The following is a 21738-nucleotide window of genomic DNA, read 5'->3' as shown; positions in this document are numbered from 1 at the left end:
TATATATATATATATATATATATATATATACACTCACATAAAGGATTATTAGGAACACCATACTAATACTGTGTTTGACCCCTTTTGCCTTCAGAACTGCCTTAATTCTACGTGGCATTGATTCAACAAGGTGCTGAAAGCATTCTTTAGAAATGTTGGCCCATATTGATAGGATAGCATCTTGCAGTTGATGGAGATTTGTGGGATGCACATCCAGGGCACGAAGCTCCTGTTCCACCACATCCCAAAGATGATCTATTGGGTTGAGATCTGGTGACTGTGGGGGCCATTTTAGTACAGTGAACTCATTGTCATGTTCAAGAAACCAATTTGAAATGATTCGAGCTTTGTGACATGGTGCATTATCCTGCTGGAAGTAGCCATCAGAGGATGGGTACATGGTGGCCATAAAGGGATGGACATGGTCAGAAACAATGCTCAGGTAGGCCGTGGCATTTAAACGATGTCCAATTGGCACTAAGGGGCCTAAAGTGTGCCAAGAAAACATCCCCCACACCATTACACCACCACCACCAGCCTGCACAGTGGTAACAAGGCATGATGGATCCATGTTCTCATTCTGTTTACGCCAAATTCTGACTCTACCATCTGAATGTCTCAACAGAAATCGAGACTCATCAGACCAGGCAACATTTTTCCAGTCTTCAACTGTCCAATTTTGGTGAGCTCTTGCAAATTGTAGCCTCTTTTTCCTATTTGTAGTGGAGATGAGTGGTACCCAGTGGGGTCTTCTGCTGTTGTAGCCCATCCGCCTCAAGGTTGTGCATGTTGTGGCTTCACAAATGCTTTGCTGCATAACTTCGGTTGTAACGAGTGGTTATTTCAGGCAAAGTTGCTCTTCTATCAGCTTGAATCAGTCGGCCCATTTTCCTCTGACCTCTAGCATCAACAAGGCATTTTCAGCCCACAGGACTGCCGCATACTGGATGTTTTTCCTTTTCACACCATTCTTTGTAAACCCTAGAAATGGTTGTGCGTGAAAATCCCAGTAACTGAGCAGATTGTGAAATACTCAGACCGGCCCGTCTGGCACCAACAACCATGCCACGCTCAAAATTGCTTAAATCACCTTTCTTTCCCATTCTCACATTCAGTTTGGAGTTCAGGAGATTGTCTTGACCAGGACCACACCCCTAAATGCATTGAAGCAACTGCCATGTGATTGGTTGATTAGATAATTGCATTAACGAGAAATTGAACAGGTGTTCCTAATAATCCTTTAGGTGAGTGCACATACATACATATACATATAAACACAAACACACACACATATATATATATTTGAACATCTGAATGCAAAGCCGATTTATATTTAACATCATTCAAACAGAATTTTATTAAGGGTAATATGTAGTTTAAAAACCCTGCATGACAGATGACACATAATTGTTGGTGAATAACACATTGTTTTAGCCGTTTTCCTCATCAGTGTTGGTTAGAATGTCAGGCTCTCTCACATTTGAGATGTTTGACTTCCTCCATAGCTCAAAACATCTCGGTTACGTAAGTAACATCGGTTTCCCGAGACGAAGGGAATGAGACACTGCGTTTATTAACGCGTATGGGAGTGACTTCATACACAACCTATTTGAAACCGCTCTATAATAATGGCAATATTCTAATGTTGGCTATGGTGTTTGAGCCCCGTCTTTTTTGGCGCAAAACTGACAACTATAAAACAGGTGCACAGACACCATTTTCTCCGAATTTCTGACTGAGAACAAGGAGCGCATCGCTCGTGCCTCAAGAAACCGGAGTCTTGTAGTGCGGCTAGCGTTTGCAATGTCTCGTTCCCGTCGTCTCAGTGAAACGAGGTTACGTACATAACTGAGACGTTGCATATATTAACGCATATGGGGAACAGAATCCATCACGCTGCACTACACATCGTAACTTCCCAGAGAGGAAACATGGCAGCGCAATCTTATGGGACGATGACCAACATGAGCATGCCGCAGTGAGTGATCCTCGTGATGGGCAGGAGGAGAGTGCTCATATGAATATTAACTATAGTCATATAGTATAATTAACTCTTTATGAACCCAGTCGGGAAGGGAGTTTATTTATAATGACTTTATGGTAATTATAACGGCCTGAATGCAGGCGGTTGTGTAATGATGGGGAGCCCGTACTTAAAGGGAATGGCATAAGTATATATGTATATGGCCAATGAATAGCAAGTGCTCTAAACAGAAAGAAAGAGACGTTACATCTAGGTTGTAAAACCTTGCGAATGTGTTTTGAGAGGACATATGTCTTGTAAGGACACACCATTGGTCCATGCCCATGAGGAGGCCATGCCTCTAGTTGAGTGTGCTTTAACACCAATTGGGCAAGTCTGACCCTGCGATTCCTTTTTTTGCATCCTCCATAGCATACAAAGAGCTGATCAGACAGTCTAAACTTTAACAAACATTAATTGTCGAATGAAAGTGCATGCAGGTCACCTACACGTTTTACTGAGTCCAGAGCCAGCAGTAGTACAGTCTTAAATGGAGAGCATGCGCAAATCAACAGGCTAGAAGGGGGGCTCTAGGACTTAAGTTAAGTCCAAAGTCGCGACTGTAGCCGGCCGAGGTGGGTTTAATCGTCTTGCTCCTTTAAGGAACTTTATGATTAAATCATGCTTGCCTATAGAGGTGCCAGTTTCTTGTGCGGATTACGCAGATATAGTTGCCACATACACTTTGAGCATTGACGGGGTGAGTCCTACGTCTAATTGCTCTTGAAGAAATAATAGAATTTCATGTATGGGGCAGTTTAATGGGTCCTTGCTATGCGAGAGACACCAATCAGTGAAAACCTTCCATTTTAGTGTGTAGAGGCATCTTGTGGACAGTGCTCTGGCTTGTAAAATAGTCAGTTCTGGCATGTGTAGCGTACCCCCTTTAGGGGCCACACATGCAGGTTCCACAGCTGGGGCTGGGGATGCCAGATTGTGCCCTGTGCCGAGAGAGGAGATCCCTCTTCAGTGGCATTACCCGTGGTGAGCTACATAGCATCTCCATCATTTCCGGAAACCATGGCTGGTTGGGACATTTCGGTGCAACTATTAGCACCATTTCTTGTCCTCTTGGACTTTGCATATGATGGAGTGGGTCAGGCATTTCGGAGGAAACGCATCTAGTTTTGTTGGCCTTTTGTGTGCCATTGCTTCCGTTCCCAATGGGGCTTGGGACTTCGAATACCAAAGGGGACAGTGGGTATTCTCCACTGAGGCAAATAGATTGATTTCTTCTTTGCCGATTATTTCACAAATCCTCAACACTGTCTCCATTCACCCGGAATCACCCCTTGGCCTGACTGAAGGTCTGCACCATAATTCAGGTGGCCTGGTCATATGTCGCTCTCAGGGAGAGGAGATAATGCTCACTCCATAGGAGGAGGTAACGCATCAGTCTCAATAATGGCAGTGAATGAATTCCACCTTGGTGGTTAATATATGCCAAAACTGTCATGGTGTCTGCGTGAACTAGGACATGACAGTTTGCTATTTCTGACTGAAAAGCCTTTAAGGCTAGAATTACAGCCGATAGCTCTAGGTGGTTGATATGCCACGCCCTCCTCGGACCTGTCCAGGTGCCGAAAGTCAGGCGCCTATCACACACCACCCCCCAACCTGTGTTGATAGCATCCGTTGTGTTGGAAGCATCCGTAGTCACTACTTTCCACCTGATAATTTGCCCCTGAACGGCACCTCGCTGGTAAAATGAAGGAGCTGTTCATGGGACTAAAGCAGCTATACAGTGGCGGGATATAGTGATGCGCATGCGCCCTTGGCGCCAAGCATGTTGTGGCAAACAGCGCTTCAGCCAGCACTCAAGAGGTCTCATGTGTAAGAGACCAAATGGGATGATGGCTGATGCCGCTGCCATAAGTCCCAATACTTTCTGAAACAGCTTCAAAAGGAAGTGTTCTCCCCAGTTTGAACTGAGACAGACACTGTAGAATGGCCTGAACGCGCATGCTCGTGAGGTGCGCGTGCCCGCTTGTGAAGTTGAGGTGGATTCCCAAAAAGGAGATTTTTTGGACTGGGAGAGAGCATGCTTTTCACCCAGTTTACATTGAGGTCCAAGCTGTTTAGATGCTGAAGCAGTCTCTGTGCTGGCATAACAGAGCCTCTGATTGCACCAATCGTCGAGGTAGTTTAAGGTGTGTACTCCACTCAGTCTCAGAGGGACGAGAACCATATCGATGCACTTCGTGAATGTGCGAGAAGCCAGAGACAGTCCGAAGGGCAGGACTTTGAACTGATACGCTGTTCCCTCAAACGCGAATCTCAAAAACATTCTGTGGTGTCATAAAATTTGCATCCCACAGATCTATCGACGCAAACCAATTGTGTGGGTGTATATGCGATAAGATCCGTTTCGGAGTAATAATTTTGAATGTGCGCTTTATAAGTATGCGATTTAAATGTCTCAGATCCAGGATTGGCCGAAGTCTACCATCTTTATTTGGGACAAGAATATAACATCTGTAAAACCCTTTTTTTGCTAAAAAACGCTATTGCGTTTTTCGCGATGAGACTGTGTATTTCGGCTCATAACATGGGCGAGTCTTCGGATTAAACAGTGGAAGACAGAACGGCGTTGAAATGAGGTGGCCGGCACGCAAATTGGATCGTATAACCACGTTCAATTGTTTTTTGCACCCATTCTGAAATGCCTGTTAAGGCTCACCATGCGTCCACGTAATGGGACAGGGGGCAATTTGGTTTGCTCACCGCATGATATACAGTAACCCGTTGCTCACCATAGGGAAGTGGTTGCCCATAATGTGTGTGCTTTGAAGAGTAAAAGGGCTTTTTTGAGAATGTATGAACATCTCGTGCATTTGCAAAAAGTGCTGTATTCTTTATTGCATTTTGTATAGCAATTTATTGCATAGGACACAGAAACAACATTTTGCAAAACATTGAGAGCAACAATATTCCTCTACCAACGAGGTGGGGAACAGTGCTCTGTGTCTCTAATCGAGTCTTCTTTGGAGCACCAGAGGGAACCATGGGCTCCGTTTTCCACTTCAAAGCGTTGCGCCCTTCAGGAGCACTTCTGCTGCGTGGGGGAGTTCCTCCCGTTGGCGCGAGGTGGGCGCTGGTACGGCTGCTTCTGTCTGGGCCACGGCTTGCGTGGCCTCACCGGTGGCTGGCAGGTGCTGGCGCAGAGTTAGTGGGCATGAGTCTTTTAGCCGGGCACTGGTTTGAGACAGAGCGGGGGCGAGCCGTCTGCGCTATGCTTTGTTTGGGCATAAAGTGTCTATAGCTTGTGACTGCTGCTGAGTTGCGACGTAACGCTCAGCAAACTTACTCACTGTGCTGCCAAAGAGACCAGCTGGAGACAAAGGAAGATTTAACAGAAATTATCAGACATATATACTGCTCCAGAATGACAGAGAATGCCTTGAGCACTGCCAATGCATGGAGTGCTGATCCAGCTTGTCCTGCAAGAAGCACATCTTCATGTCAGTGGCACGTACATGGTCCTCGCCCTCGCTGGGGGGAGGGGCGGTGGCATCATCCACTGACCATTTGCCTAATGCGGCGAGAAACATGACATCGTTATTATCATCCCCAGCATTAGATCCACCAAACGAGATGAGGCCGCACACTTCAGAGGGCCGGAGCTCGTCTCGCACATAGCGTATTGGGAAACCTGCACTTCAGGGAGATTGAGGGGCTCGTGGGGCATGTGCATAGGCAGAAATCGCGGGGGGGTCGGGGGGTCAGGACCCCCTATCTGAGGGTTGTCCCCCCCCAAAATATCATTAAAATATGTGTATTGTAAATAATATAATGATATATTCTTAAAATAATTGTTTAAGAAATAAAATAATACAAATGCAAACAGGGCAACAACAAAAAAAAAAACCTTGGTGTCCCCTTCAAAAATTGCTCTTGAGAATTGTTATGTTTATTGTCCCCCCCAACATTTTTAAGAAATTTTCGCCCCTGGGCATGTGCAATGTGAATGTCAGCTGGTGAATCCACCGAACAATCCAAGAGCGCCATTGCGCCCCTTCCATTAATTGAGGTTCCCTTTGAAAGAATTGTTATGGACCTCATCGGGCCATTAGAGCGGACAGCACGTGGACATCGCTTCGAATTTCTGGTGGCCTAAGCAACGCGATACTCTGGTGGCCGGAGATGCGCAACATCTCAGCACGTAGTGTTGCGGAAGCACTCTTCAGAATAATCTACTGAGTGGGGATTCCAGTTCCTGGGGCTAGCTGGCTATTATAGAAGTTTTGTGCCTAATTACTCAGATGTCACCAGCCCGCTGACTGATCTCACTAAAAAGGGAGCTCCAAACCCGGTCCAGTGGACGGAGAAGTGTCGGGTGGTGGGGATTTGTGGCGGCTGGGGCATGGTCGAGCGTTTGTCCAGAGAGAGAGAATGGGGTAAAGTTGCACACACCTGAGTGCTATAATGTCTAACATTTGTTTCTGATTGCAGTAAGCACTGGGGAGAGCAACAAAAAGAGACCACACCAGAGACAAGGAGAGAGAGAGCTACCAATCAGAAAGAAACTGTGTTGAACTATGATCTAAAGAGTGTTATGCTGAAAAGTTATTTTTAGTTTGTTATTTAAAGTCATACCTTTGACTTATGTGTCCTCCTTCCCCTCTCAATCTTGAACTGTTAAACCTACATTAAACACTTAAACATTACCATTTTCAAAAGCACTGCAACTATAGATTTGTTAGAGATTTGAGAACAGAACACCACAATCACTATGAACTCCATGGTACAGTAAAACTCCTAGGCCTTAACTCAAAAACTGTGCAGTATCTATGCAGGAGGCTGAAACCTGCAGTGTTGTGGCCAGCAAATTAAAATAAATAATAATATGAATATGATATGATGAAACTGAAAGTCCGGGAAAGTGTTTTGGTGCCTCTTTGTTTTGGTACGACAAGGCGATGTTCCTTAGCCGACTGCAGGCTTCTGGTGGGAACGTAGCTCTGCATAATTTGTCATAATGTAAAGCTTGATTTATACAATGGAAGAAACCAACCTTTTTTCTACTGGACAAACTTAAGCACCCTAGTTGAACAAAACCGGCATTTATACTTTGCGCTGCACCATTTTAAAATTAGTTTATTGAGGGTGACGTTACAGTGTTTAACGTATTATACCAGCCACAGAAGTAATGCCAATAATGCAGAGTCCCTTTTACTTTAGGAGACAAGTTCTCTAATCTTACTTCATAAAAAAAGCAATCTTTCTCCAGGCATTAGTTATGGCCACACTGTCTTTGTGAAGTTTGTGTTGTGAATCATAAAAAAAAATAAAAAATTGTCCTTGCAACACACGCTCACCGTGAAATCGTTAGGATTCGTACAACACTCTAATGATTGGTTAAGTTATGGGGTTTGAGTAAGGGCATAATATAAATAAGCATGTACTTCCGCATTAGGCATTCGTGAATTTGCACGTGACGAAGTCGAAGTTTATGTGAACAAAATAGCAATAACTCGTAAATTATGTACGAATGTTCATGAAATCGGGTTGGTCCTTCTGCACAATTTTGATCTCGGAGAGACCGGCTTCAAAGTTATTTCAGTTTAATAATCACACTAGGACATGTGATTTAAATTTTTGCACTGAATTGATTTAAAAGTAAATAACTTGCATTCAAAATGAACTGATTGTAACACTTCTGAAGGCTTAGTGTACAAGTCATATAAATTACCTTTACTGTTTATTTGATTTTTTTTGTCCTTTTCGAGCTTGACAGACCAGAGTTACTTTTCACTTACATTATAGTAAATAAACTATGTCAAGACTAACAAAAAATTAAATCAAGCCATATATTAATATTTGGAGCAACATAAGACTCAACACATAATCACAGAATTTTCATTTTTGGGTGAACTATTGCTTTTTCATGTATATATAAGATTAAATCCTGCTACAGTCTGTTCGATTACAGATGTACTAAAATATGTTCAGAGATTTTTAATGAAAAGATTGCCAGAAAAATGTATATATTATGACAAAATGTAGCTCAATATCCCTCAGATAATTACAGAAAAAAATGCAGATTGACATGAATAGTAAAATGTGGGGTAATAAGTGTTAAACAGCAGTGCTTTGTGGGATACTTCAAAGGAATAAAAGTTTCATGAGAGGAGGCTGCAAGACACAGTGAGAGATGGCATCATCCTGCAGAGGTCAACAGGGACATGCTACAGAGGGAGGGGAGAGAAGACAGGGCACACTGGCTAAAGGCTTGCAAGTATTTTGTGTGACTACTTTGAGGGCCATTAACAGACCACTGTCACTTCCTCTTCCCCTCTCACATCACCTCACACAACTCAACATCACCTGATGTGAACTTTCTTCGACACATCAGCCATGCACAAATAGTCCCTCATTTCTACAGCACTTTTTTTATATAGCAAAATAATTAATAGTTTGTATCCTCATGTGCTGCCACATGGCATTCTAGAGTTTTTAAACTTTTGGTTTTCTAACTTCCTAGAAGACATGCAACAGTCACTGATGTTTAATAGACAGTTTAGATGGGGGTAGTGTATGATACCCTCATTTGACATTAGATAAACACACTTCTCCATCAATCACTTGCTGGCCAACCATGCTGTAACTTACAGGGAAGCAGAAGCCCACCAAAGTACCAGAGAGAAGAGACTTTTTTCAGGAGGGAGGGGCTGCCACCAGTTTGGGATTATTTGTTACTAAGAATACACCACATGAAATGTCAACAATAGCCTTCTTGATTTAATAAAAAAAAAAAGTATTGCTTACCATTTTAATGTACTATATTATTTGATTCAGAAATGTAAATTTGGATGTCTTGTACCAAATGATACAATGTGGTATGGTGCATTTTTAAAAGCCTACTGTAATGCTGTGTATAATTATTAACATAACACATTTGATTAAAAAACTCAGTTCAAAGCAGAGTCAAAAGCAGACGAATAGCGGGGGGAGAGAGAGTCAAGTAAAAGAGTCCAGAACTCTAAAATCTGTTACATAATAGCCTACTGTATAATTCTAATGATCTTTATATTTCTCAGAAAACATACTCATTACTCATTGATATCTAATACTTACCAAAATGCAATCCACCTTTGATTGTACAGTTTTGCTGCAAAAAAAAAAAAAAAAGGTATATCAGTATGATACAAGACAAAGGTAACTTGAGACAAATTCATAAAGCAGGCTTTATTTATAAATCAGTAGCATTCAAAACATCTTTCCATCCACTACCCCACTCAGACCAATATATCCCCAAGAACACATGTGATCATGCACAAAAAAAAGGTTCTTACATTAATGTTCCATCATACCGAAGGTCTATAAATAGTTCCACCAATGGTAAATGGTCTGCACTTAAATAGCGCCTTTTTAACCTTAACAGTATTCAAATCTCTTTACACTGACTCATTCATCCATTCACACACACCTTCATACACCAATGGCAGCAGAGCTGCAATGCAAGGCGCTAGCCTGCCATTGGGAGCAACTTGGGGTTCAGTGTCTTGCCCAAGGACATTTCGGCATGTGGAGTCGTGTGGGCCGCAATTCGAACCACCAACCCTGCGATTAGTGGCCAATCAGAATGTGAGAACCATTGGGATGTTTGAGGGACTGGTACGAACCAGTATTGAATCTATATACAGGTATGGAACATTAGAGAGGGTATCATTTGAACTCAGGGCAATGTAAGGATGGTTTCCTTGTGATGCCTCTAGAATAATTTGGACTTCAAATTACACTGGATATATTTTTTTGAGTCATAGGTCAACCTGTATTAAGGGTGAGGTTTAATAAATGACCCCTGCACACAAAGCATGTGAATACATGCTTATGTGCATGCACATGCTTCTTAAATAATTCTGGCCCTGTTCTCTTTCATTTCCTTCAACACAATAAGAAATGTCACATCATGCCACAAAGTGGGTGTATAACAAAACAGAGATCGAAACCAAAAGGTTAATTGGAGCAAAGACAACAGAGACCAGGATGTGTAGGTGTTCACTTCACAGTTTTTAATTGCTCTACCACTATAAAATCATCCACAGTACTTCAACATTAGAGTTGGGAATCAAGAACCGGTTCTAATTCTAACTCAGAGAATTTAATGTAATAACTAACTGGTTGCTCTATGACAACCTGTATTTAAAAGTGTGCTCAGTAATTTTTTGGTGTATGTCATCTTTGATGTACACTTACACTAGTGGTGTGTATGCAGCATCATTCAAACACAATAGTTTTCAGTTACCAATGCAAATGTTGAAATTCACTATTCACAGTCAGATGATTTAATCCATGAGTGAAAGTGTCCAATAACAGGCTGGTTACTGGGATTAAGCGAAGAGTAGGCTATTCAGATGGTGATGTGATCCTAACATGACGGCCCGCATCAGGGGACCCTCTCCATATAGAAAAAAAAACGCTTTTAAGGTTATCCAGCTAGTGATACAGGTATAGGAATCAGGTCTGATACTACGCTCATGTACTTGTACTAGTGCTCGTAAAAAAAAATTCCGATACCAAAAACCGAGACCATCTGACATACAAATGTCAATCTGTAAACATTCAACACACAAATTTAAATTATGGTGTGTCCTAATGTGATTATTAAACCGCAAAGGTTGCGATAAAATTAGATGAATTTACACTGGTGAGCCAAAACATTATGACCACCTGCCTAAAATGATGCTGGTCATCAGTGTGCTGCCAAAACAGCGGCGACCCGCCAGGGCATGAACTCTACAAGACCCTTGAAGGTGTCCTGTGGTATCTGGCACCAACATATTAGCAGCAGATCCTTCAAGTCCTGTAAGTTGCGAGGTGGAGCCAATGTGGATCGGACTTGTTGGTCCAGAACATCCCACAGGTGCTCAATCGGCTTGAGATCTGATGAATTTGGAGGTAAGTGCTAGAACATGAACTCTTCATCATGTTCGTCAAACCATTCCTGAACAATGTGTGCAGTGTGGCATGGCACATTATCCTGCTGAAAGAGGCCACTGCAATCAGGTAATACCATTGCCATGAAGGGGTGTACAGGTCTGCAACAATGTTTAGGTATGTGGAACATGTCAAATTGATGTCCATAGGAAGGGCCAGACCCAGGGTTTCTCAGCAGAACATTGCCCAGAGCACCACACTCCCTACACTGACTTTTCGTCTTCCCACAGTGTATCCTGATGCCATCACTTTCCCAGTTAAACAGTGCACATGTACGCGGCCGTCCATGTGATGTAAACAAAACGGGACTCATTGGACCAGGTGACCTTCTTCCACTGCTTATTGTAGGTGCTTTCTACAATGGATAGGGGTCATCATGGGCACTCTGTCTACAGCTACACAGCCCCAATACTCAATAGAGTGCGATACACTCAAAATGACATTTTGCAACAATGTAATGTAGTGAGTGTACAGCTTGTATAACAGTGTAAATTTGCTGTCTCCTCAAAATAACCCAACAAACAGCCATTAATGTCTAAACCGCTGGCAACAAAAGTGAGTACACCCCTAAGTGAAAATGTCCAAATCGGGGCCCATTTAGCCATTTTCCCTCCCCGGTGTCATGTGACTCGTTAGTGTTACAAGATCTCAGGTGTGAATGGGGAGCAGGTGTGTTAAATTTGGTGTCATCGCTCTCACACTCCCTCATACTGGACACTGGAAGTTCAATATGGCACCTCATGGCAAAGAACTCTCTGAGGATCTGAAAAAAAGAATTGTTGCTCTACATAAAGATGGCCTAGGCTATAAGAAGATAGCCAGGACCCTGACACTGAGCTGCAGCACGGTGGCCAAGACTACACAGCGGTTTAACAGGACAGGTTCCACTCAGAACAGGCCTCGCCATGGTCGACCAAAGAAGTTGAGTGCACGTGCTCAGCGTCACATCCAGAGGTTGTCTTTGGGAAATAGACGTATGAGTGCTGCCAGTATTGCTCCAGAGGTTGAAGGGGTGGGGGGTGGGGGGGGTCAGCCTATCAGTGCTCAGACCATACGACAGACACTGTATCAAATTGGTCTGCATGGTTGTCATCCCAGAAGGAAGCCACTTCTAAAGATGATGCACAAGAAAGCCAGCAAACAGTTTGCTGAAGACAAGCAGACTAAGGACATGGATTACTGGAACCATGTCCTGTGGTCTGATGAGACCAAGATAAACTTATTTGGTTCAGATGGTGTCAAGCATGTGTGGTGGAAACCAGGTGAGGACTACAAAGACAAGTGTGTCTTGCCTACAGTAAAGCATGGTGGTGGGAGTGTCATGGTCTGGGGCTGCATGAGTGCTGCCGGCACTGGGGAGCTACAGTTCATTGAGGGAACCATGAATGCCAACATGTACTGTGACATACTGAAGCAAAGCATGATCCCCTCCCTTCGGAGACTGGGCCGCAGGCAGTATTCCAGCATGATAACGACCCCAAACACAACTCCAAGATGACCACTGCCTTGCTAAAGAAGCTGAGGGTGAAGGTGATGGACTGGCCAAGCATGCCTCCAGACCTAAACCCTATTGAGCATCTGTGGGGCATCCTCAAACAGAAGGTGGAGGAGCACAAGGTCTCTAACATCCACCAGCTCCGTGATGTCGTCATGGAGGAGTGGAAGAGGACTCCAGTGGCAACCTGTGAAGCTCTGGTGAACTCCATGCCAAAGAGGGTTAAAGCAGTGCTGGAAAATAACGGTGGCCACACAAAATATTGACACTTTGTGCCCAATTTGGACATTTTCACTTAGGGGTGTACTCACTTTTGTTGCCAGAGGTTTAGACATTAATGGCTGTGTTGAGTTATTTTGAGGGGACAGCAAATTTACACTGTAATACAAGCTGTACACTCACTACTTTACATTGTAGCAAAGTTTAATTTCTTCAGTGTTGTCACATGAAAAGATATCAAATATTTACAAAAATGTGAGCGGTGTACTCACTTTTGTGATACTGTAGGTCCACAAACTTTTCCAAATTCTCAAATGTTACCCATTTCATAAGTCAATCTCATGTCAGCTTTTGACCACTTTTGTCAAAACCTAATAATCTGCAAACAAGACTTACTTATTAAAATACAATTGTAGGCATACAATGCCCTAAGCTAAAATAAATAATTTTTGAGGTTAACCAGCTAGATAACCTCCTTTGGGACATACTGCATGTAAACTAGCTGGTCAGACCTAAAAACATATTTACTTATCCAACGGATGTAATCATGCAGTACTAGCCTAAATTTCTCTTGCACTGGCCCTGGGCCATCCTTTCTGTCAATACCTTATCTTCAGTTTGCCAATCATCAATGGTATACCACATACACTGACTTTTGTATAGGATGTCAAATCACACAGTGTTTGTTTCAAGACTGTGACTTCCAAATCCAATATAAAACCTTTCAGGCTTATAAAAAAAATCCACTATAAAACCTTTCAGGCTTATTCCACAGATCAAAGCCAAATAGCAAAGTGCATTCTTAGAGAGTAAGTCTAACATCTGTTAACAGACCATCCCTATGAAAGAGTGAGAGGTGAGGGAACTAATGAACGGTTACTAGTTGAGGTGCAGTTTGCTCCCATGTGGCTTCAGGCCAGGTAGCTCTCATTAAGCTGTCTCTAGGTTGTCCTGAGGCTGGTAAAGGATTGTCCCCTTGTTGTCAAGAGGGAGGCAGGCAATAAAATTTGGATTTCCTGTTAATGTCACTTCATGTGACAACAATATGTCTTTATTTGGGTGTTTCAAGCAGACACCTGATTGGGACTTACTTAATGAGCTAAACATGTAATCACCAACACCAATGTTTAACACTATTAGCACAGTCTTCACCTAATACACAGACACGGTTACTATTAAAGGGATAGTTCGCACAAAATGTTTATTCTATCATCATCTATTCACCCTTATGCCATCTCACACGTGTATGACTTTCTTCTGCTGAACACAAACAAATATTTTTAGAAGAATATTTAAGCTCTGTAGGTCCATTCAATACAAGTGAATGGTGACCAGAACTTCAAAAAGCAAATAAATGCAGTATAAATGTAATCCATAAAACTCCAGTGGAAAAATCCATGTCTTCAGAAGAGATATGATAGAAGTGGGTGAGAAACAAGTCCTTTTTTCCTATAATTTATGCCCAGTAAATGGTGATATGCATGAATAATGCAAATCGCAAACACAAAAGTACTCTTGGAAGAGAAGAGCAGTTAGGAGGGCTGCATGAAAGTGGAGATTTATAGACTTAAATTTGCATCTGTTTTTAACCCACACCTATAATATATTTTCTGAAGACATGGATTTAGGCACTGGAGTCATGTGGATTACTTTTATGCTGCATTTATATACTTATAGTTCTGGCCACCATTCACTTCCATTGAAAGGACCAACAGAGCAGAGATATTCTTCTAAAATGTATTCTATTTTTGTGCAAACTATATAAGGAAAGAACAAAGTGGATAAAACCAATTAGCTTGCAGCTGGATCTCATCCAACCGACTGGAGTTCAAATAAACATTATAGAAAATCTGTGTAGTCAAGTATCATAGGTTCAAACTAAGCTTCTTTCCAAAATAGAAATCACCTCAATGAGCTCTAATTTTGAACTGTTCCAAAGGAGTTGGTTGGCAACTGGTTGGTCTCTTTGGAAATAAAATGTGGCACAAGCACAGATCATGCTGAAAGGGTGTAGCGTTGTAGCGTGACATAATCCAATCCTGCATGTGTTCTAAATGGAAAGTTATATCTCAAAGGTTTGAAGTATTATTGCCTATGGGAAACATCATTATCCAATTCTTCATAGGTGTCAGCACTTAAAATTCTTCAAATACAATAATTAAAATATCTTGACAGGGGAGATGCTACATCAGCTTCAGTATGAGTCAGTTTGACACCAGAGGAGATATGAGGGGTGGAGAGCCTCCTTATGGTAACATGAATTAACAAATGTCTAAATTTGATGTAATTTATTTAGTACTGTATTAATCACGAACTATACTTTTACATAAGTATATGTATTGGAATTAACTTATAACAAAAACATAACTTGACATAATTAATGAAGAGTTAAGGTTTGTTTTGCTATAAACAGTGGCCTGATTTAAGCTACAGATTTGATCCTGTCTATCGGTCACTACCCCTCCCCCTAAGAACCCCTCCTCCAGCTGGCCACATGGGCCAGGATCACAACAGAAACGTAAACAACCGCCTGAGTGAGCGAGTGAGTGAGTGAGCAAGTGAGTGAAGAGAAGAGAGGTATAGGGGGAAAGGTGAGGGGTCACTGGTAAGATGGGACAGCAGTGGATATCTCTAACTTTCACTCTTCAATAAAGTTGCTGTGGGGATCTGGCTTCAGCCTGTGTGCTTGTGCTCCATGGCTAATTCCACAGGAGCAGAATGCTGACTGAGAGCAGCCAGACATCACAACAGAGACAAACACTACTGCTTGTCAGCATGACCTACATGTATGATATTTGTGTGTCAGAGTATGTGCACGAGTGTGTGAGATTGGCTAAGGTCGCTTTATCTGTCACTCTGCATGAACACTCTCTCTTTCTCTCACTCTCTCTCTCTCTCTCTCTCTCTCTACACACACACACACACACACACACACACACACACACACACACACACACACAAATAAACCTCTCTAATTTTTTATTCGTTTACTAGTTTATTACAAACACGAATAAACCTGCTGAACTCTAAACCTCTAAAACACTCCATCAAGCTGCTCAGTGCAATGCATGCTGGCACACTTCAAGCTGGTTATTGCATTTTATGTAGGTATAATTACAACACTTCATATAGGAATAATGTCTGTCTGTACCACACAATCATTGTAATTATATTGAAGGTATACCAAAAAAGGGAAATCAACAACAGGCCCATGTATGTCTCGCTCAGTCCATGCAGAGCTTGTGATGGCTTTTCTCCTTCAGCACTATTTAAAATTAAAGCTGAAGTGTGTAATTTCTGTGCCACCAGCATCACCAAACAGAATTGCAAAAGTAGGCCTAATCAGTGATTTCAAAGAGATTGCAGAACTTTCCCATACACATATTTGAAGTACAAATGAGTATAGGCAGCATGCTTAAAGTATTAGCCCTTAAAGTGCTGCTATTAGCAGAAAAACTGAACAGCAGAAAGAGTATGTCAGGCTTCTTTCCAGCTGCTCCTCTAAAAGGAGCTGTCTGGCCCCCAAACTACTGTGAGAAGAGGGGGCGATTTAAGATCCCCAAACATACGGCTGCTGGTTAAATGATCCATTAGGAAGAAAAAGGAGGACATAGAGAACATAGGTGTGCAGATATATCCCATTTCTAATATAAATCTTGAAGCATAACGATATGGGATAAGGCCAATAATCATCATCAAAGTCTTTCTAGCAAGTCAGTCCACTGTCGGCCATCTTTGGAATGTTCCGGGAGGCTATTTCCAGTCATGCAAGTGTAGCTCCCATCTACTTGAAAGGGGGAACACCGAAATCTCAAAAACGGTACATCAAAGAACATATTTTAAATCAGCATTATACAAGGTGACTTGACTGTAGTCTCTCCATGGCACAATACTGTACTTAACTCATTTAAAAACTTTATATTGCCCTTAGGCCCGTCGTGCTTATTAAATAACCATCTGATCGCGGTTATTTGATCTAACCAAGATTATTGTGCACTTTAAATTCCAATCACAATTTGAATGCCCAAATATGGGAATTTTAAGCAAATATACAGTATAAATTCCATGAATGCACATTTGTGTGTCATTCAGTTGAACTCGAAGAGTCACTCACTGAGCCGCACCGCAGGTGTCAACCAGAGCGGCTCCCGTCTGGAAGAGCAAGTGAAATTCTTATCAAGCGGTCTAATGTGCACGCCGTCAGCAGAAGCTCGCGCCAAACTCCCGCGAAAATATAAACAAACAAAGATAAACTTTGATAGTCCAGTTTCACTTGTATTTCATGATCATGTGATGGAAAATATCCCTGGTCATTTCGGGTTGATACACGTAGTGTTAGTGACAGGCTGTGACACAAGTTTACTCCAGTTCAGTGGAGTGATAAAAGGATGAAATGAAATTTCAAAGGTTTTGCTTCATTAGAAAAAAGGGCTTATAGGTTTAATCTAAGAGCATTAAAATAACGTGTGAAAGTGACGTAATTAGGACAGAAATATTTGACTACTACATAATTTAATATAACATAATATAATATATAAAAATTATATAATATTTTGATCATATTTTTTTACTAAAATAAAATCAATTACATTTTTTATGAGTTCCAAAAGCAACAGTGTAAATGTCAAATTGACCAAAACTAAAGTCATATTACTAAAGACATTTTACATATTTAGAAATATTTTAATATTTAAAACATTATTTTTCATGTCATTCAGAAGTTTTTTGAACCCTTAAAAGGAAATCACTCCCTATTTTATTATTTGATTTATATTTTTGAAGTTAAAAGGAGTATTCTGGGTTGAATACAAGTTCAAACAACAGCATTTGTGGCATAATGTTGATTAACATAAAAATAAATTTTGACTTGTCCCTCCTCTTAAAAATAGAAGCAGCAAAAATTGAGGTAACAGTGAGGCACTTACAATGGAAGAGAATGGGGGCTAATTATTTCAAAAGTATAGCCACAAGACAAACAACATAGTAAACATGATTTCCTAAAACATGATTTTAGAAAGTGACATATGTATTTTATTTAAATGCCTGTTATTTTTTCAGAAATGTTTATGCATTTTTATATATAAATTACAAATAATTTGTACAAAAATGTCATTTTACATAGATCATATATGTTATATAAAACACAACATAATCATGTTGGTTGTTGGAATAGATTTCACAATGTGTTATTTTCTACTGTACTTTTTGCAGAACCGTGATGGTGTGTGTGTGTGTGTGCGCGCGCGTGTGTGTGTGCTTATGTTTATAGTGACAAGAAACATGATCCAAGTTTCTTTTTCTCTTGCATCTATTCTTGTCTTTCATCTGTGTGCAAGTGTAAAATTACATGCAAAGCAAAACCTAAGACCGTCTTAGTAAATCACAGAAACACAGAGAGGAAACACCACAGATATATAACTAATTTGCTAAATATTATGGCTGCATGATATATAGGGGTGTAAAAATCCACTGATCTGGATCTATCAAATAACCAAAGGTGCTATGTCATAGATTCAATACGTAAACATTGATGTATATTTTTTTAAGATGCATCTTTATTTTAACGTTTTAATGCCAGCCATGTCCACGTGCACTTCCGTCATGCGATGAGACAACCTTATGATATACACTTAATAAGCACTATATATGCTTCTAATGTCTTGTGGGACACCGCCGTGCACAGAGCTCCATTGACAGGATAGCGCAGAGCTGATCACACTCTGATTAAATCGGGCTTCCCTCGATATCGTGAGGTTTTGCACTTTTCAAAGAGCACAATGACATATTAAAATTATATTTTCGTTGCATTTATGACATAATAAATGAGCATTTACATGCACATTCTTACACCAATTCCACTTAATAAGCCAACAATGCGTGTGGTTATGCAAGCATATTAAATGCCGTTCCTTTATTGGTGTACGGTCATAAACGGCATAAAAATAAACCGATTAACACAGGTAGATTTTTGCCAATTTCGTGTGGCATGTAAACACTTTAACTGGCGTTCACACCGGCTCTTTCGATGTGCGCATATGTTGAGTGCATGCCTCTTCACGGTTTGACGTCAAAAACAGACAATAATGTGATTATTTCACATTTGAAATGTTTAAAAAAGCTGATTTTAGAGAGTAATCAGCGTATTGGTGTGCTCAATGTAACTGATTGTGTAAAATAAGCACATTGTTGTAATGTCGATCGCAGGCCCCTGAGCCACAGGGCTGGTCAATAAAACGATATCGAAATTTATCAGGAAAAAAATGTCAGTATTGATGATTATCTTTTGAGTAATTGTCTATATTAAGCTTATGTTCTGCATCTAGATGATCGGATCAGGTGTCGCTAAAACACAAACAGTTTGGAAATGTTATACACATAACTAGCTAACTGGATCAAAGTCATGAAATCAGCCTGTCAGGAAATATTTGCAGGCTAACCAGCAATGAGAATAAAATTGGTGAAATGTTATCAAAAAGAGGTCACACACACATGTAGGTTTAAATTCTGAATTGAGTATACTTTAAATGCAGCTTACCCTCTGGTTTTTACTTGTAAACAAACAAGTTATGTTTACATTAATTCATGAATGTCTAACAAACATGTACATTTGAAGTCAAAATTTACATACACTTAGGTTGAAGTCATTAAAATAAAATTTTTAACAACTCCACAGATTTCATATTAGCAAACTATAGTTTTGGCATTTAGGACATCTACTTTGTGCATGACACAAGTAATTTTTCCAACAATTGTTTACAGACAGATTGTTTAACTTTTAATTAGAGCCCAACCAATATGGTATTTTTGAGACCGATACCGATTTTATATGGGAAATTCACTGATTACCGATATGGTGGCCATAGTCATAGTTGAATTGGAAAGAAAACTGACCTTTTCTATGTGGATTGGTCACTGATTTTGCACCAATATATCTATGCAAAGGTACTCAGCAGGCTGCTTTATTAAATAATTTTATTAAAGCGTATTTTACATTATTATTATTATTATTATTATATGTTGTCAATCAATTCTAGAAATTAACACTGAGAAAATAAAGAATAAATAAAAATACAATAAATTGTTTAAACACATCAGTACTTTATGTTCAGTATCAGTTTAATAAAGAACTAATTGAAATTATAGCTAAACATAAATCAGTATTGTTTGTTTAGTATCAGACAATCGCTAATCATTTAAATAAAGAATAAATTCAAATTAAATAAATAGCTAAATAAACATCAGTAGTACTGTTTAGAATCAGTCAAATGCTGACTCATAATAATGCCAGTCAATTATGGCAGGATGTAAAACAAGAAACATTTACATCTGCTGAGTCAAGAGATAAACAGTGGCAGAGGTGTTACACTGTATTCTGCTGTACAAGTTCATGGGAAACTTTCAATGGTGGAAACCAGACTTTTAAATATTACATTTTATAAATACAATGACTGGAGTTGTTTGGTTGAATGGGGTACCAAACTGTGAATCCTGAACAAAAAGATTTGGTGAATACATGTTTACACATTAGTTTCCACTCAGCTGACAAGCTATGAAAGTAGCTACGTGGTTAGCTAGTTAGCTATAAGCTCATTGACATGGAGAGAAAAAAGATGGACGTTGTTTATTTACTTTCCAGCATTGCGTCTCACCAACAGGTAACAACCTAGCATGAAATCAACTTAGACACAGTCCACCACAGCACCGTTGTCAACTGAGTTGCAAAAAGATGCTCTGATGCGGAACTTTCAATCTGCTATGTTTCTGACAGCACTGACAAACTATAGCTGGCTAATACATCAAACAGATGTGATAAACATGAGTTACATGGTTGTCAGGGACAGGGTTAACATTATATTAGTTATATTGAAAAGAGAAAATTATGGGGTCATTGTTTATTAACTTTCCAGTATGTATTTCACAAACTTGTTAGCAACTTACAATGAAGACTCTGTTTACCTCCGCACTGCCTACAGAACCACCAGCAGCTCAGCTCTGTAAACAATGGAGTCGGAGCACGACAAACTACATTATGCTGGACAAACTACATTATGTCAACAATGTTAAATCACCCCAAGCATTGTTTTCTGCATTATGTGTTCTAAAAAAAATAATAATATCTGTGCATATCGGAAAACGTTGATACCGATATATCTGTGAAAGGCTAGTATCGGCCGATAATATTGTCCGGCCGATTGGTGCCAATCAGTCGGGCACCAATTTAAATTGACTATTTCACAATTCCAGTTGGTCATAAGTTTACAATCAATGAGTTAACTGTGACTTTAAGCAGCTTAGAAAATTCCAGAAAATTATGTCAAGCCTTATGTCAATTTATTTTAAGACATACCTTCAAACTCTGTGCCTCAGCCAAGACCTCAGAAAAAAGAGTGTGGACAAGTCTGGTTCATACTTGAGAGCAATTTACAAATGCCTGAAGTTACCACCTTCATCTGAACAAACATTAGTACACAAGTATAAACACCATGGGACCACGCAGCCATAATACTGCTCAGGAAGGAGATGCATTCTGTCTCCTAGAGAGGAACAGAGTTTGGTGCAAAAAGTGCAAATCAATCCCAGAACAACAGCAAAGAAGATGCAAGAGGAAACAGGTAGACAAGTATCTATATCCACAGTAAAACAAGTCCTATAACGACATAACCTGAAAGGCTGCTCAGCAAGGAAGAAGCCATTGCTTAAAAACCTCTATAATAAAGCCAGACTACAGTTTGCAAGTGCACATGGGGACAAAGATCTTACTTTTTGGAGAAATTTACTCTGGTCTGATGAAACAAAAATTTAACTTTTTGGTCATAATGGCCATCGTTATGTTTGGAGAAAAAAGGGTGAGGCTTGCAAGTCAAAGAACACCATCCCAACCGTGAAGCATGGGGGTGGCAGCATCATTTTGTGGGGGTGCTTTGCTACAGGAGGAACTGGTGCACTTTACAAAATAGATGACATCATGAGCAAGAAAAATTATGTGGAAATATTGACGCAAACACTAAAGACATCAGCCAGGAAGTTAAAGTTTGTCGCAAATGGGTCTTCCAAATGGACA

At 40.5% G+C, this 21738-nt stretch overlaps 1 protein-coding gene across 1 annotated transcript in view; it reads right to left on the bottom strand.

Annotated features, from left to right (window-relative positions):
• LOC127645162 (DNA-binding protein RFX7-like) overlaps positions 1-21738 on the bottom strand; it is a 58893-nt gene that overhangs the window by 24817 nt on the left and 12338 nt on the right. Inside the window, exon 2 of the mRNA XM_052128793.1 lies at positions 9101-9134. Coding sequence (XP_051984753.1) covers positions 9101-9134 — 34 coding nt within the window. The remainder of the gene's footprint in view (positions 1-9100; positions 9135-21738) is intronic.

Source organism: Xyrauchen texanus, chromosome 1 (genome assembly GCF_025860055.1).
Source record: "Xyrauchen texanus isolate HMW12.3.18 chromosome 1, RBS_HiC_50CHRs, whole genome shotgun sequence".
Lineage (NCBI taxonomy): Eukaryota > Metazoa > Chordata > Actinopteri > Cypriniformes > Catostomidae > Xyrauchen > Xyrauchen texanus.
Note: the sequence above shows the minus strand (reverse complement) of the source record. Positions and strands in the feature narration are given on the sequence as shown.